This window comes from Anomalospiza imberbis, chromosome 1, assembly GCF_031753505.1.
Source record: "Anomalospiza imberbis isolate Cuckoo-Finch-1a 21T00152 chromosome 1, ASM3175350v1, whole genome shotgun sequence".
Lineage (NCBI taxonomy): Eukaryota > Metazoa > Chordata > Aves > Passeriformes > Viduidae > Anomalospiza > Anomalospiza imberbis.
This window is the reverse complement of record NC_089681.1, coordinates 23,118,033-23,134,756: the sequence shown is the minus strand read 5'-3', so window position 1 is coordinate 23,134,756 and position 16,724 is coordinate 23,118,033. Positions and strand designations below refer to the sequence as shown.

At 44.5% G+C, this 16,724-nt stretch overlaps 1 protein-coding gene and 1 long non-coding RNA gene across 3 annotated transcripts in view; one reads left to right on the top strand and one right to left on the bottom strand.

Moving 5' to 3' along the window:
* Window positions 1-480: 480 nt before the first annotated feature.
* On the bottom strand, window positions 481-8,000 carry LOC137470757 (uncharacterized). Of its 2 annotated transcripts, XR_010997243.1 has the most exons (4): window positions 6,836-8,000; window positions 3,599-3,776; window positions 1,215-1,464; window positions 481-668 (listed from the first exon to the last, which is right to left on the bottom strand). It is a non-coding gene; the product is annotated as an uncharacterized lncRNA (long non-coding RNA). The 2 variants fall into 2 exon arrangements; XR_010997240.1 differs by lacking the exons at window positions 481-668; window positions 1,215-1,464 and having other exon boundaries at window positions 3,493-3,776.
* Window positions 8,001-8,550: 550 nt separating this feature from the next.
* Window positions 8,551-16,724, top strand: part of SDC2 (syndecan 2) — a 60,767-nt gene continuing 52,593 nt past the window's right edge. Inside the window, exon 1 of the mRNA XM_068184376.1 lies at window positions 8,551-8,835. Coding sequence (XP_068040477.1) covers window positions 8,776-8,835 — 60 coding nt within the window. The 5' untranslated portion in view covers window positions 8,551-8,775. The remainder of the gene's footprint in view (window positions 8,836-16,724) is intronic.

The window sequence follows — 16,724 nt, the reverse complement described above, 5'->3', positions numbered from 1 at the left end:
CCTGTGACATGGTCATTTCATAACTCCTCTGCTGCTCCTTCTTGTATACTAATACACTTCATCTCCTACATGGTGGATTTAATCGAGGGTTAACTCCTCAGGGCTTTTGTTCAAAAAGACATCAGAATCTTCAAATCCTTGGTCACCCTATCTCAGCAATTAGGGTCTGAAAAACAATCTGGGGATTATCCTGAGGATGAGCATAAAATCTTGCCCTTGGAGAGATCAAATGAAAATTTTACCATAGATTTTATCATATCCCTGGAGGTGGGATTTTTCCCAGAGATTTCTTGTGCCTTAACTGGGTGTTCAGTTAGAAAGACCCCACATGGTGTTTAATTTTTCTGCTTCCAAGATTTACTTGACCTAAGATGAGAGCTATGTGTGGAGGGGAAGAAGGGGAGACAGGCTGGGCAGGAAACAGAGTCCAGTGAACTTCTACAAACCTTAAACAACTGCAGTTGGCTGGCATTCAGTATGTGAGATGGACCAAGGTTCAGGGTGATTTATTTTATCAGGAATTGTTTCACGTCTCTGGATGTAATGTGTGGGGTTGGCTCCCACTCCAAAAACAAGTGGTCTTCTGAAGAAGGCTTTCAAGATGATCTTTCATTTATCTGTAGTGCAGCATTTGCGTTCTCCACATTCACAAATTTGGAACTAATTCCCTGTATGACATAGCATTTAATGAGTTTGTCTCCTGAACTCTGCAAAGCATTTCAAATACTTTGATGGCATTTTCTCTTTAGTAATTAATATCTTATCAGTGAGTTTTGCAGAGAACAACGGCCTGATTCTCCTGCAATGCTGTTTTACATCTCTGTAGCTTCACTGACTACAAATGAGTTACTCCTGCTTCACATAGTGGGAAATGAGAATTAAGATCTTAAGACTACCACTATTTAATCACATGCTTTGAACTCATTTTCTCTCATTCAGAATCTATCCTTTGCTTGCAGCCCTGCATAATTGCCATTTTACTATCTTAGAAAGCTGGTCATTATTGAGAACGTGTGTACTAACTACCCTGGTTTAAGAACCCTGAAATGAGGGATACTCCAGCCAGCAGAAGCCCCAGACCGCTCCATCTCATGGCAGTAGGTGGTGGTTCTTCTCACCCGGGTACCAGACTTCCCTGGGGACTGTTCTACAAGCTCTGAGGGACAGTGGTTATTATTTCATTTAATCCCTAATAAACAGCTTTTTCTACATACCTGAGGAGTTTGCAATTAGACTCAAAAAATAAAAGTTTGCTGCAGGAAAATGAAGCTTTTTCTCTAGCACGAAAAGTCCAGCTGCATTTTCTCTTGAAAACAGCCAGACCATAGACTCTCCTTGTACTGTAGACTAATTTGTTTTGATGCTCACAGGATGTATATCCTGAAGTTGGAATAAATATGCTGAAACATGCAAAACCTGGACACATCTTTATTTCATTCTTTTGACTGTAGATCCAGTTCCATCCTGAGAAGGTAAAAGCAACACCAACAAAGAGAGAAACAGAAATGCAAAAAAACCCAGATAGCTGTGATAAGGCTTGACATAGACAGATGCTCACTTGCTGTTGGAATATATGTTTATTTAAAATATATTTATATCTGAACAACAAAGTAGGAGCAGGCAAGAGGTAGCAGATACTGTTTTAAAATACTTTCATTAATTACACACAAATCTGGACTAACTTTAGTATGTTCAGTGAATTAAATGGGCAAGTACTTCAGGATCTGTTTACTCTCCTAAATTAGGAGGTAATAAGTGGTGTCAGCTAATTCTGGTGATTTTTTCATGTGTGCAAGCATTACTCATATGGGTATAGAGTTCCAGGGCCAGGCAACATTAATTAAGTGGGACATGTTGGGCATTATATTTTGAGAACAACATGAAGAAAGTTTTTGCTATAAAAACATTTAAGCTATGAAACAAAGTGCTTGATGTTGAGAAAAATCAAAAATTAGGTTGTCCTTGCAACTAATGCTTTTTGATACCATCTTTAATTATAGTCGTCTGTGTCATTGTGTCCATAGCCTTAAATTTCTGCAACAAAGTACTGCACAGATCTTATTGCTGCATGGATCTTACTGACAACATTATCTCTCACCAAAAAGCCTATTATTTCTACTGATCAGCCAATGAAGAGCATTGGGGCTGACAGGCATCTTCCCTTTGCTATTTGCTGACAGCAAAGGAAGATGGTGCCTTATGTCTGGCAGTGTAATTTCAGGGTCTGGAGGAGAACACAGTTATTCAGTGATGGAAGTTTTCATCTTGTCTTGGTCAGGACTGTATCCTTCCCTTCTCCTCCCAGCCACCCCAGACACTGCATGGTCCTGCTTTCCTCCTTTGCTGCCCCCATGGGTATCACCTACCATGGGCCTGATGTCCTGACATTTGCCCCTCTGTGCCAATGTCTCCTTCTACCCAAACTCCTCTCCTTCTTCCTCCCCATATCCCCCCCTACATCCCCCCTCTTCTTCTTCTTCAGTCTCCAACTCTTACAACCACTGAACCTCTCTTTATTCCTCCACGAGTAAACCAAATTCCCCTCTCATTCCCCTTGTTGCACAGGCACACACAGCAGACCTTGTCTCACAAGTGCCAAGGGGAACTCTACAGTCCTTTTATTTGGAGACCAAGCACAGAAAGATTTCTATAGCTCTGAGCTGGAACATGTCTGGCCTAGGTGGGATTTTTAGATGTCAGAATTTAACAAGTCTCTACTGAGCATGTACAAACTGCAAAGAAATTAATGCTTAGACATGGTCCAAAGCTGGGAATAATTTCCTAAATGTGTTGAAAAGAAAATTTCTGGTGTTTGTTTGATTTATTTTGCCAAATTTTTGTGCTTTCTTTCCATGCATGGAGGTAAAACTTCTTAGGGAAATTTTGGAGAGAATGTGTATTACTATAGACAAAATAACATACTTTCTCCTAACCTTGCTCTTGGAAACAGATGCAGCATTCCTGATAAAATTTGCAAAACAAAAATAAAATGAAACAAACAAAGTCAGCTGGAGGCTGATACCCAATGTAGGAAATTTCAGCTTGCTGCATTAAACTTTGGCAAATGTATAAGCAACTGACAACAAGATATAATAATGAAAAAATGTTGGGCAATCACTGCACCTCTAATTCATAACTCCCACACATTTTAAGATAATGGAAATTACTCATGTTCATCAGGAATTGAATAGATGCTTCTGTAATTACTTGTATTATTCAGTTATCAACAGCAGCCAAATATATGTCTGACTTTCATTAACTTGAGCAGTATACTTTGCAGTATTAAAATCTGTTTCAATCCAACCCTTCTGTATTTTTCTCCTGATGTACTGCACACAAACCTTAACTATGATATCATCTTTTGCGATAATAAACTAAATCAGTCAAATCAATCATTTCATTTGCGGAGATCATCACATATGAGACACTTTCAGGTAGGCAAATGTCTCAGGCAAATACTGAGACATGGCTCTAAATAGAACTTTCAGAGATAAAGAAATACCTTTTCTATTTTAAAGGTACATTTTGTCCTAATTAAAAAAAAAAAAAAAAAAAGCACAATAGCCTTGGCTAGAATTGTCAGAGTGGTAAATTTCACCCTGTTCAGGAGGCCAGCACAAAGTGACACTGAGTTTCTTACTGCATTTAACGTCCAAAGACAAAGCTTCTGTACCCAGGACAGAAGTGGGTTTTGGCCAAGTTTTATCATTTTTGTTAGTTCTAGCTGTCAGCATTGTGTCATTCACTTTACTTATGGTTCTTGGTAGACACCTACCCTGGAAAAGAGATTCTTAAATCAGCAAGGCACTTGGGGCATGGGATATTTACCATGGGCACTTGGGATATTTACATTTAAATGATTCCGTGAGTTGCTGAATGGCAGGGGATGAACCCTACTCCAGGAGCGCTGCCAAAGCTGGACTTTAATGCCAGGTGTAGAGGCCATCTTTGGATTAATGACTGGTTTGGACATTCCCCTGTAGGTAGGGGTTGGGACTTTCTGAAAGAAGCTGTCCTGGAAAGCTGGCTGACACCATTCTCAGTGAGCACAGATGACTCCAGATCCCCCTGCTGCCCTGCACATCCCCCCTTGGAGCATCCCCCATTGGAGCAAAGCCCCCAGCCCAGGTGCACATCTCTGTCTCTTTGTGTGGATACTCACTCCCTTTGCTGCAGTGACAAACACAAACCAGCCCCATGTGCAGGTTACTTCTGGACTGTTTCACCCAACCCACCATCTCGTAGGAGGCTGCTGCTTGTGCTCTGCCTTGAATGCCAGCCTTTTATTTTCTTATTATGTCTCCCTACCATTATACTTGTCTATGAAAAATGAACAAAATAAAGTTTTGTCAGCTGCATGTTTCTGTTGTCAGCTGTTGCAGGCCGTGCTCAGACTTTCTGCTGCATTCATATAAAGCTTATCGTTATAAACCCCATACAGTCCAGCTGTGCAGCCCCAGAGGTGCCACAGCAGACACAACAAGCATTGGTTGCTCAGCAATGCCCTTAGCTCCTGCTGTGCTGTTGTTTCAGCTATCAGGGATGCCTGGTTTTGTGCAGACATGTTTTGAATTTCATATCTAACCCAAATAAAACTATAGATACAATAAAAATTAAATAACCTGCATATGTCTATGATTCAGAAACTGCATAGCAAAAGAGGCCTCTGGATCAAAGAGAAGCAAGCATGTCCTAAACTATTTTGGGGAGGCTCAGAAGAGCTACCCTTTAGAACAAGAGCCTGCTGAGGAAGGATGCATGTTCATGTAATTACACTGTTAAGAACTGATATAGAAAAGAATCATTCATTGATGTGTTACCAAAAATTGCTGGCACCTCTCCTGTGGTTTAATGACCCCATGAGTACCAGTCCCATTCTACCACATCCCCGAATTCAGATTATACTACAGAAATGAACACAACTGCATTTAAAATATTACATTGAAGAATATTACTTAAAAATATTTTTATAGAAATGAGCAGTTCTATTGTTCTTAAATTAGAAGCATAAAATTTGGGAGTTTGGGGATATGGTAATAAATCTCTTTAAACTGTCCTACCAACACATTTTACCAAGTTTTTTTCAGGTCATTGTCAGTGTGGCTTCAAACAGATTGAAGGCCAGCTGTATTTTTCCTTTTCACAGGTTCTGTCTCTCTTTGAATAAGTTGAGAAAATTTGCAACCTCTTATGATCTTTGAATGTGATGCCAAGGCTACCCCATCCTGGGCACAAATACAACCAGTCAAATACAACAAATACAACAAATCAGCCATTTACATTACAAACAGCTCTGGTCAACACACCTTGTCACCCACTGCAGTGTGAGGCCCAGGGCTGTACTTTGGGTCAAACGTTTTCAACCACAACTTGTATTACCAAACAGATCTTAATGGAGAAATGGCGTGATTAGGAACTCTCCTCCCCCTGCAGATCTCTTTCCTTAGCCCTGCTGGTTGTACAAGTCACCTGCAGGATTGGCCATGGAAAAATGAATGCTTGGGAAGCACTCAGAAAATTGTGATGCACATTCATCCTCAATGGTGCCTTGGCAGCTGTAGGCTGGAAACTTATTCCCGAGATTTCTCAACTTGCTTTCTGCACAGTTTCCATGTATTTCTAACTATGACTCTTCCCTAAAATTCCAGTAACTCTTCCCTTAGGAGAGACTGAAAACTGAATTTTCAAATTTGGTGCACATTTGAGTCTTCTGTAGTTGATAATCCCACAGCACACACTACACTTGAGATCTTCTTGCATCCTTTCAGCATATAACATATTTGGAAAAAAAATGGCCCTTGGTGAAGATCGTTCCTTAATCTCACCTGAATCCCACTCCTGCCTTGTTTGACTCAATGTTGGCCACTGGGTGGCCTGTGCCCTGGAGGGCTGGGGGACACAGGGTGACACAAAGGCAACACGGTGAACACTGCCTGACAGTCTGTGTAAGAAATGCCCAGGCCTGCAGCTGCTTCTCCATGGGACCACGTGTGGAAATGCTCTTAATGCTGTATGGTGCTCTCAGACAGAAGACTCAGGAGAGTGGGGAGGGAGTAAGTGAGATACAGGACAATATTTTATTTCTGTGAAATACAAAGGTTAATAGTTTTCTATTTTTTAATCCTCATGATCATTTCTATCTTTTCAAATCATCTGTCTGGCTTCTGGTGTTTAGTTCTGCTTCTTTTAGCATTAATGTGTTGTGTCTATCTTCATGTTTGGCATCAGACATCACCCCCACAGAGGCTCAAGGATCTGGAGGTTTTGCAGGTCTTAGCCACAGATCCTTCAAGGGCACTGCCCAAAAGTACACTGGTGGACCCTGAGGAGCCCATATGTTGCCATCATCTTTGCCTAAGGAAGGCCTTCTCTTTGCTTGTTGCAGATGGTATTTTGATCTGTGATAGATTCTGCCAAGTATGTAAAACCCTGATAATCATGCATTGTAACATGGAAGTAAAGCTGAGCTTGGTTTGTAAGTTAAAAGACATGCCTGTTAAAGAATGCTAAAAAAATGTTCAAGAACGCTAAAAGAAATAGCCTCATGTAGTATATCACCTGCCCCTTGGTGTCTGATGACCCTTAGGATGCTTCCCGTATGCAGCGTCTTTGTCTTCACATTTGCTCTTTTATGTTATTTGTTTCAAATGTGGCGTTCTGTTTTCCTACTGTTAAGGAATGCTTTTTCTGTTTCTTCTGTTGCAAGTTGCAACCTCCATCTCTCCCTTCCCTGCACACTGGGCTGCCTGTAAGACCCCATGCAGTCCTATGTGAGATCCTACAGATTTTGCCCAAGCGGAGTTTTACTCCCTTTGCTTCACTGTACTTCACTCACCCACATCAAACAGTGCTGAAATTGTTGCTTAGTTGAATTGCAATCCAGCTGCCTACAAATGAAGAGGATACACAGAATTAGGTCTTAAGTATTTGCAACATACTTTGAAGGAGAAAGATTATATTAAACAATCTGTTTAATATAAGGAATACATCAAACAGTCTGTGTGTGTGACACCAACAAGGAGCAGACCACTGAAAATCTGGTAGGATTGCAGTGGGGAATGCAGCCTAAAAAATCAATGACATGGCATGTCCAGAAGGTGGATTTAGAAGTAGCAAGTGTGGTAACTGCTGAGAGGTATCACGTTCCTGGGAGCGGGTCGCACACAGTAAGAGCAATCCAGGCATGGCCAGCCCCCTCTCTGAGGAGAAGGGTCCTGCCGTTTCCCAGCACAGACTCAGCCACTGCGCCCACACTGCACAGGGATCGCCAGGGATGTGTTTGCCTGGGAGAGGCTGGGAAAGTGATGAGTGGGGTGAGATTGCTTGTGCCAGATTATTTTATTTTCTTACATGGCATGCCTATTTTGATAGGAAGGCAACCATATTGGGAACTGGAGGCGGTTGGGATCTCAACACAAGCTGTTGGCCAAAGTTCTTCACAGAGCACAGGGTAAGCAAAGTCAAGGGCATGGAAAAACATCCGCCTGGGAAAAACATCTCCCCAGGGTTTCTCCCTGGGCTTTTCTTGCCCTCTCCGGACCCAGGTCCTCTGAGAGAGATAGATTTTGCTCAAACAAAAGAGACCATTATGGTGCTTGTGACCCTTTGATTCAGGCTATGGAACACTGTTTGCTACCTTCTGACTTAAATCACCAGTCGTAGTTTGCAAGTGAGACTAATATATTTTGCTTTCCTGGTTATTGCTCTTTTCCCATGTCCAATGACTGATACATGTGTGTACACGTTCAGTGGTGGAAACATGCTGGCATATGCAAGTGGATCGGGCTGAGGCTCCTGAGCTCTGCAAAAGCACCATTTTCCCCAGTTGAGAAATAACATGGACTAGTTGTAGGAAGACTTCTTGTTTTGGCTTCTGGAGCACACATTCTTGGTGCTGTCAATTCCTGCAATATTTATTTTGAAGACATAGCTTCTGGATCCATGTAACTAGATACTAATCGCAGCCCTTTCTGACTTTGCCGCCCCTCACCCTTAAAAGTTTCTAGTATTCTTGAAAAAAATGAAACCTGAGGCAAAAAGCCAAGGGATTCACAATGAGCTGGCATTTTCGGGATAGCCCCGCTTCCCCTGATTGTTGACCCCTCCATTTTGCTTTTTTTCTGACACCTGAAGCTGCCACCGAGGCTTCCCGGGGAGGGTGGTGCGGAGCAGCGGTGCGAACGCCCGCAGCACAGCGCTAAAAACACGCGGCCGCGGCCGCATTTCTTTTGCTTAGGGGGAGCCTTTCCACGTCCCCGATTTTATACGGGGCCAGCCTTCTCATAGTCGGTCCAGTCGGTCCGCGGCGCTGCTCATGTTTTCCACTGGGGGGGAGAACGAGAGTGGGGATCCGGGGCGGAGGAGAGGGAGGAGTAAGGAGGGGGGGAAAGTTGCTTGAATTTGCGAGGGGCGAGAGCCGGCGGTGGCGGCGCGCTGCTTCTTTCCACTGGCTGGGGGAGCTGCCAATCTGTGTTGTAATCCTGCAGGAATTTCTGCGGGGTTTAACTGGGAGCCGCGGCGCCGCCGCCGCGCACTCGGGGCGGAGGGAGGGCGGCGGAGCCGGCAGCGCGCAGCCTGCAGCCCGCGCGCCCCAGCGCCGGAGCACCGGGCCCGCCAGAGCGGAGCGCGGAGCCCAGCGGCAGGAGCGCGGCGGGCCGGATCCGGGGCGCCACCGGCCCTGCCCCGCGCCCCTCGGGCGCTGCCGAGCGCCGCCGGCCCCCGGTTTCTCCTTTGTGCCCGGCCCCCGGCGGCCGCCGCGCCGGCTCCGCGGGAATAATGCGGGGCGTGTGGCTGGCGCTCACCGTCAGCTTCGTGGCCTGCGCCTCCGGGCAGCCGGTGAGTGCCGGGGCAGAGGGCACGGGACGGGACGGGACGGGACGGGACGGGACGGGACGGGACGAGGGTGGCCGCCTCGGTTGCGGCGGCCGTCCGCGGGGCACTGGGCTGGCTCGGGGGGGCATCTGTTGATAGTTGAGCGGTCTGCAAACGGCAGGCACCATTCCGTCCTACCCACCAAGAAAAGAGAGACACCCCTTCCCCCCCGAAAAAAAAAGCAAACCCCAAAGAAACCCCCAAAAAACAACAAAACCTCAAACATCCCCACGAAGCCGAGAGGACCACCCTGCCGCAGCGGAGCACCCTGCCGCCCTCCAGCGAAGCTCGGCCGAAGTTTGCGGCGATGACCCAGCCGCCAGCCGGCCCCGGAGCCCCCCCGGTGCCTCTCTCCCTGTCTCTCCGGAGGAGGGGCGGCTGCCCGGCGGCCGCGGGGCGCCCGAGGGGCCGCGGCGCGGGGCTGGGTCCGGGAGCGTGGGCTTGTACCCTGTCCCGCACCAGCACCGGGAGCCGCCGGGCCGCCCCGTGTCCGAGCGGCCGCCCGAGGACATCGCCGCCTCCCCCGGCTTCGCGGGCGGTGAGGCGGGAGCGTCCCTTGCAAAATCCACTCCTCACGGCCCGTGGCTAAAAAGAGAAAAAAGGCAGCAACCCCTGGCTGCGCTGCTCAGGACCTCCCAGACCCTTCAGAGAGATCGCCTTGCGCGCCTCCCGGCCAGCCCCCGGTCCCGGCTCCGCGGAGCCCGAGCCTGCTGCACGCCCGGCCGGCCCTTCCCCATGCAGCTCGCGAGGTGCTCGGGATAATGCTGCTGTTTACACTTTTTCCGTGCCACGAGTGTATTCGCTAACCGGGTCCTCTGCTTAATGCAATTAGCTCTGTTGCTGGGATTTGTACCTCTGGGAAAGCCTCTCTCCGGCGAGCCTCCCACCCTTTCGTGGCAGGAGCCAGCGAGGACCGGTCAGAGGGTTTTGGTCTTCTCCATCTGTGGATCTGAGATTGTCTTGAGGAAAGGTGTATGCAAATGACACTGATGCAGTGTTTGGGCAAATATTGGCAAATGATAAACTGAGGTTTAAATATGAAATTTAAAAAAAACCATGACAATTTAATCCAATTAAAATGAACCGCTTCACTGAACTAAATAACGTCACTAGCTTGGGTTAACTTTTGAAGTTCTCTAGCTGTTGTATAAATTAGCCAAGTCACAGCCTTCATAAAATCTGACTCGCCATTAGGGATTTCTAAGGGTACAATGGCAAAACGCTTTCTTAAAGACTGATTAAAAAAGGGTTGGGTAGAACACTGACCTTTGTTTCCGCTAAGTATAACTGTGCTGCAGAAACACCCTTGGCTAATGAGCTACAATATCCTTTAATTTTATAGAAATGCTGTTAGTACGAAGTTCTCTGATGGTGGAGTAGCTATTAAACTGCCACAGTAATTAGCAGACTATTAAGTTTGATGGGTTTTTGCCTGAGGATGAACAGACTGTGGCAGTGTGAGGTGGGTTGTTGGGGCATATCCCGTGCGGTGCGGTTCAGGGGGCAGTGAGGAGAGCGAGGTGGGGGGAGCCTGTCTGGCTCTGCTGCAGCGCCCTTACTGCTGCCAGAAAGTTGTGGAGGGACTGAAAAAGTAAAAGGAGGTTGGTCTTTTTCCTTTTCTTTCACCTCCCTTCTTTTTCCTTTAACTGCCCCTGGCAGCAGCTTCATGGTCCCTTAAGATAGGATTTTGTAGACCAGTCTCTGGGAAAAGACAGATGCCAAATCTGTGTTCTCTGCAGAAGTCTGTCCTTGTCGTAAGAGGAATTCTATATGCATGCTTAAAAAAACCCTCCCAGCTCTCCAGACCACTATCAAATGGATTTAGCTCTAAATTTCTTCATGTTTTTAGATTCTACTATTTGTTATTATTATTTAGACAAAACCATAAGGTAAAAATCTTGTTTCTGATGAAGTAAATTATCCATGAGTCTTCTGAGCAGAGGAGCAGGAAGCTGCAGCAGATACTGTTTCTTAAAGCAGTGAATTCCCTGTGTTTGGTCTGCATAACCAACCAACACTTTTATTGGGGCGGGCCAAGGAGATGTTAGCACTGTGTTAAGAATGTCCTGGAAGTGAGATCTGCCACCGACCGACGACAGGAGTGGTTTGTCGGTGCTGGGTGCGCGCCCTGTGTGCCGTGATGTGGGCTGTCGCACCGCAGCTGTGCTCTGCTGTGCCATGCCAGCTCCCCCGGGGGAGCAGCTGCTTCGGGACAGGGCTGTGATGGGGAGCATGAGAGGGAGCCCAACCTGTTAGTGCCAGCCTGCACATTGTGGCGAGTGTTACCCACACCAAAGCTGGTGGATTGCAGCTGGGGCTTGAGGAGTGGTTTGCTGCCATCACCGCGGTGTGCAGTGACATGTCACATTACAGTGGGTTCTGGTAACCTATGTGGCTCTCGAAAGACATGGGGGATTCACGCAGGCTTGGCTGAATGGCAAAAAATGTGCTTTCCAGCTACCTTGAAAGTTTCTTGGTTTGCTTTTATAAGAGAGGGAAAGACAGTGACATGAAACTGTTGGAAAGAAAAGGAAAACTGAGTGAGAGGCCTGATGCACCTTTTAAAAGGTTGAGCCCCTGAGCCCAGTCCTGATGATGTTGGGAGCCAGCTTTTGCTGATTTTAATAGCACCAGAGAGCAGTGCCAAGTATCCAGCTGTAGTTGTCAGCTCCCATTCAGAAGAGGCTGATAAACGTTTCCGTTTCGTTCTGGTTTGCAGCAGTGGGACGAATGGTTTTCCAGAGCTTGTGTGACAGTCGGATCCTCTCTGCATGCCCAAGTGCACATTGAGAAACTTTGCTGGCTAGCAGGTTGTGCTGCATACTGCAGTGTTATGGTGCTGCTCTCCTCACAGAAGGTTGAGTCCGTCTCTCCCCAGGAAGCTTCTGAAGTCTGGAGACTGCTTCACATCATCAATACATGCATGTGGGGCTGGATTTGGGACATTCAGTGAAACAGAGCGTTGGGGCATCACCTGAGTGGCTTTTGGTTTCTTGTGTAAGCATCTGACTGCTGGGTTGTTGGCATAAATATAATCATTGGAAGATGATCCAAGGGTGATACTTGGTATATTTTTCAGAAGTATATAGTATTTGAGAACCACGATGCTGTAGTTTTCCTACATTTGTTTCTAATGGTTACTTTGGTTTTGGAATTTGGAAAATTGATAGTGTGTTGGAGAGAAGGACTGTTTTTTGAAAAAGGCAGTTAGACTTCAGAGATAGTAATTAGAGGAAAAGAAGGGCTGAAGAGATAGATGATATTTAGCTTTATATGCTGTGTGTGTCTCTCCTGTCTGTGTTAAATTTGCTTTGTCAAATAAGTTCCAATGAAGGGAGGAAGTCTTTTCAGTCTTCATTTATTTCTACCCACCTCCAATTCACATGTACCTTTTCTTCTCACTGTAGAATTAATAACTGTTCATTCATTGCTTTTTGTGGATTGGCACCACCTGGAATCTGCTATGTCTGCTTCCCTTGCTCTGACTGAACTTCTGGGTTCTGCCTGCACTTCCATGCACTGGAAATTCTGGGCTTTGCCACCAGTCTTGGGTATTACAGCCACCCCTAAGATGGGTGTTCTCAGGAGCCACTTTCTGGAAATAGGTTTCTGTCTCAGGTTAGATTATCATTTAAAAATTAAAGAACAGATGAATCTTGACCCCAGATCAAACACTGAAGTTCCTCTTTTTAATATCTTAGCCCGGAGGTCTGCATTGGAACTGACTTAGTATTGAGGCCTGAAGTGCAGAGATGTTTTCTCTGCATTTTTTTCCTAGATCCTTATCAAGGAAGTAGATGAGAGCATCATCTTCAGGAACAAGTCAGGACAAATATCTCAGGGTTTGAAGTTGAGTGCTGGGATTGTGGTTCTTGGGCAGATAACATCTCTGTGGTAGGTTTGAGACAGTTCCTGTAGCTAATGGAATAAAGATGGTGGACTTTGGAGAGTGTGCAGTAAGTCTGAAATTTGCTTGGAGATTGGATGGGTCTAGGTTTCTGTAGTCCTAAATTAAATGTAATCACAGGATGACAAGATGAAGGCCTAATTTCTTGACTTGCAGAGGTGCAGGTTATGATAAATCACATGTCAAACACGCAGCCATGATCTAATGCCTCTGGGAGGGTGGGGTTGGATGGCGGAGAGCTGCCTGCCATCCTTGGTGGCGAACGTGGCATTTTGGCAGTGCTTCTTGAGCTTGGAGAAGAGCCTGCTGAGGAGCCAGTCATTTGCAGAGTTCTGCATTTGCACTGCTCTTTGTGGCGAGTTGTCTTTATAAAATGTCAAGCATAGGCATATGGATGGCATTTATTAATTACATTTTCTCACCAAATTGACTTTTGCCATTGAGCAATTTAAACATCTTGCTTATGGCAAAGAATTGCAGGCTTTGGTAAGGCTCAACGGCTGAACAAAGAGCTCTTTTCTAGTTATGGAGAAGTGCTCTTTTGTCTTCTGAATAGATTTGACAGACTATGATTTTAACATAAATGTTGTGTTTGAGATTGGCAGGCTTATTTGAGGCCTCATATAAGACCCTACTTGAATCTGAATCATAAAGATGCCCTCTGTGCTGCTGCATTTGAGAGAGGATGCACAAGTCATGAGCAAGTGGTTTGGTCCACATTCAAGTCACTTTGCCGTCGGTGTCATAGGAAGCATGAGAGAATTACTAGAGGCTGTTCTGTGAACAGCTTGTTGTTTGGTTATCTTCCGTTCAAGCTTACAAGATGATAACAAATTGCTATCTATAATCTTTTCAGTACTAGTAATTTATTCATAGGTTACATGACACTATTCAGTGATTTAGGAACATTATTTCTCCTGCTCACATTGAAGTATAATTTGCAAGCTCTGGAATACAGACTGCATTGGTGTTTGACCCTCTAATAATGACAGTTCTCTGTATGTATGTTGTTTTCTTGATTAGCTCAGCCCTAGGGGATGCTTTCAAAAGCATACTAGATATTTAGGCAGAAAAACAGAATATGTGTAATCCTCAGAAGTACTGGAATACTGATTGCAGTGGGAGAAAATGTAGCATTTAACAGCCATTTGCAACAAGTGCATTTGCGCTGAGCAAATTATTTTGATGTCTCAAGCAGGAGTTTAATTTAAAGTGAAATAATGACTAATAGGGTGGTGATGAATCTGCAGAAATTGGCCTTGTCCATAGACAGGCTATTATAGTGTAGTATATATAAGCTGTGCTTAACTAAAGCCTGAGCTGGCTGCTCCATCTTAAATCACTATTTTTAGTTTATATATAAACAACTTCTTCAGAAATCTACCTTCTAAGCTAAATTGTTTTGTTCCCAAGGTGAATTGATTTGGGGAAGTTCAAATAAAAACCTGTTTGGCTGTGTTTGAGTTGGGAGGCTGAAGATAAATACATTGTACTTTTATTAATAGTAAGGAGACAGAGAGACTTACAGAAAGTCAAATAGCCATTGGTATACACAGGCACAGAGTCAAAATGTTCAGAAGCCATCATTGTGATTAACAACCAGAATATATTGTCTGTATTTAAATATGTTGTCAGACATCTTTTGTTCCCATTTGATTAGCCATAATAAAGCATAATTTTCTCTAGAGGTGCTTCCACACTAATGGAAGTCACTTGTCACCTTTGAGATCAGTGTGAGGTGACCCATCCTTGTTATTTGAAGTGTGTTTCAGAAGTGTGATTGTCTGTGTGGACTGAGAGGACTGACTCTCACAGAGCTGTAGGAAAGAGTGCTGCTAAAGTAATACAGCCTGGGAGATGAAGTACTTCCCAGGGAATAGCTGGGTGCATGACCAGTGTAGCCTCAAGACTAAAGATGCTTCAATAGAGAACAAAAAATATATATCATACTTGCTGCCACATGAATGAATAACCTAACCAGGTCTTCCCTCTCCCACCTTTGACAGGATCTCTTCTCATATGTCTGCTTCTGTCCTTCCATTAACTATACAAGTAGAAGCAAGCTTTCTTCTGTCTCTGGGCTGAGCTGTATTAATTCCAGCTGTGTTGATTCTTCAGTACCTGCAGGAGTAGCTGTCTGGACACAGTGCCTGAAGGGTACAGCCAAACTCTGCCCACATGCTGTCTTTTGGCTTTAAGAGCGGACTTCTGTTTGCTTTTTGGACTGGGGTCTGCAGGTGAAGGCTAGAAATGGGTTTGGATATATGGTGTACATTGCAGGCTGTGGAGATGAGTGATGTCTGGGATACAGATTCTTCCTTTTCCAGGTTGTTTATTTGTGCTCATTCTGGATGCAGAGTCCAGAATCAGTATGCCACTTAAAGTGATTACCAGGTGAAAGCATCTACAAAGCCTTTCCATTCAAATCCTTTTCAAGTGCTGTTCCATGTTCTAACACGTAGTCACTGAGGTGTGACATTAGTGGTGTTTTTATAATTTAAAATGAAAACCTGCAAGGGAAGCAAAGCAGAAGGGTGAAGGTAGTTCACAGTAATGGAAACATACAGTCTTTGGGACAGCCAGAAATTGAGTTACTGTTGAATATAAATTTGTGACATTGCATAAATGAAAATAGATATGTTTTAGTCCTATAAATAATAATAATAATAATAATAATGTATAATTCCTACAGCAAGGATGTGCATGAGATAATGCTGCTGAGAAGCAAGATTTTGACAATTTTTGTGGAAGGCAGATTGCAAAACCTCTAGGTCCTGTCCTGTCTGTGGACTGAATCTTCTCCCATTTAGGAGCTCAGAGGCACTTGGTACTTGCTGGTGGTGGCAGTGCAAGCACAAAGGAAAGTGTTTGTCCAGCAAGGAGAAGGAGCATCCATGAACAGTGTGTGTGGAATTTGGTTGTGTTAGTTACAGGCTTGTGTAAATGTCATTGAGAGAAGGTGTAAAGTTCTCAGGAACTGCTGAGACAGCGTCCAAAGTTAGAAGATTAATGCTTTAGAATAATTGATAGCTTAAGCATATGTAGCATCTGCAACTCATGGATCTCCTTCTCTATGGTGTAACAAGGAAAATGGCTAGTCCTGGAGATAGACGGGAAAAGTTATTAAAGTGCCATGTGTATATTCTAAATTCTTGTCTTTGGTGAAGCTGTTTATGATTTTCCAGACATGTGCTCTTTGATTATTTCACATCCATGAAGGCTGATTTTTTTTTAATGTGATATCTAAAGTGTCATGAAATGAAACCTCTTGGGGTACTTTTGAAATGATGTGTTCACAGAGTATTCAACACAGATCTCTCTCCAGCTGTTGCAGTTCTGTCTTGAAAGGTCTTTGAAACTTTGTCTGTTCATGTGTTTTATATAGAACTTTATTCTATATGGAGCTCTATTTTACCTATATTTTAATTTTTTTATTTTGTAGTGTGTGTGTCTTTCAAGTGTCAGGACAAGAAATGCCCCAGAGAACATGCTTCCCAGATAAATAAACAGAACAAAATTTCTCTCAAAATTGTGTTAATAATTTTCTTGGCCTGAATTAGTGTGAAAGGGGCAGCCTTTCTGACTTTACTTACCAGGAAGAAAAGCCTTAAACAAAAGGTGTTATTTTCTTTTTTTTTTTCTTGTTTCTTCACTTGTAATTTAATACAGCAGTTTCATAAATTTTTCCCCATGTGTATGATTTGATCCTTGGTAGCTCCCATTGGTGCTTTTGGTTTGATTCTCCAGAACAGCCTTTTCTCTGCCCTCAAAGTCCTGGTAAGGGCATAGGCATGGTCATCACTGCAAAATGTGAATGAGTTGCAAAAAGTCTAAGGAGAAAAACCAGGGACAGTGATTAGCATAGGTCTGTACCCGACCTGACCAGGCTGGGAGGTCCCACTAGAGCTGCTGTGACCTGAATGGACTCCTGGCTCAGCAGAAATTA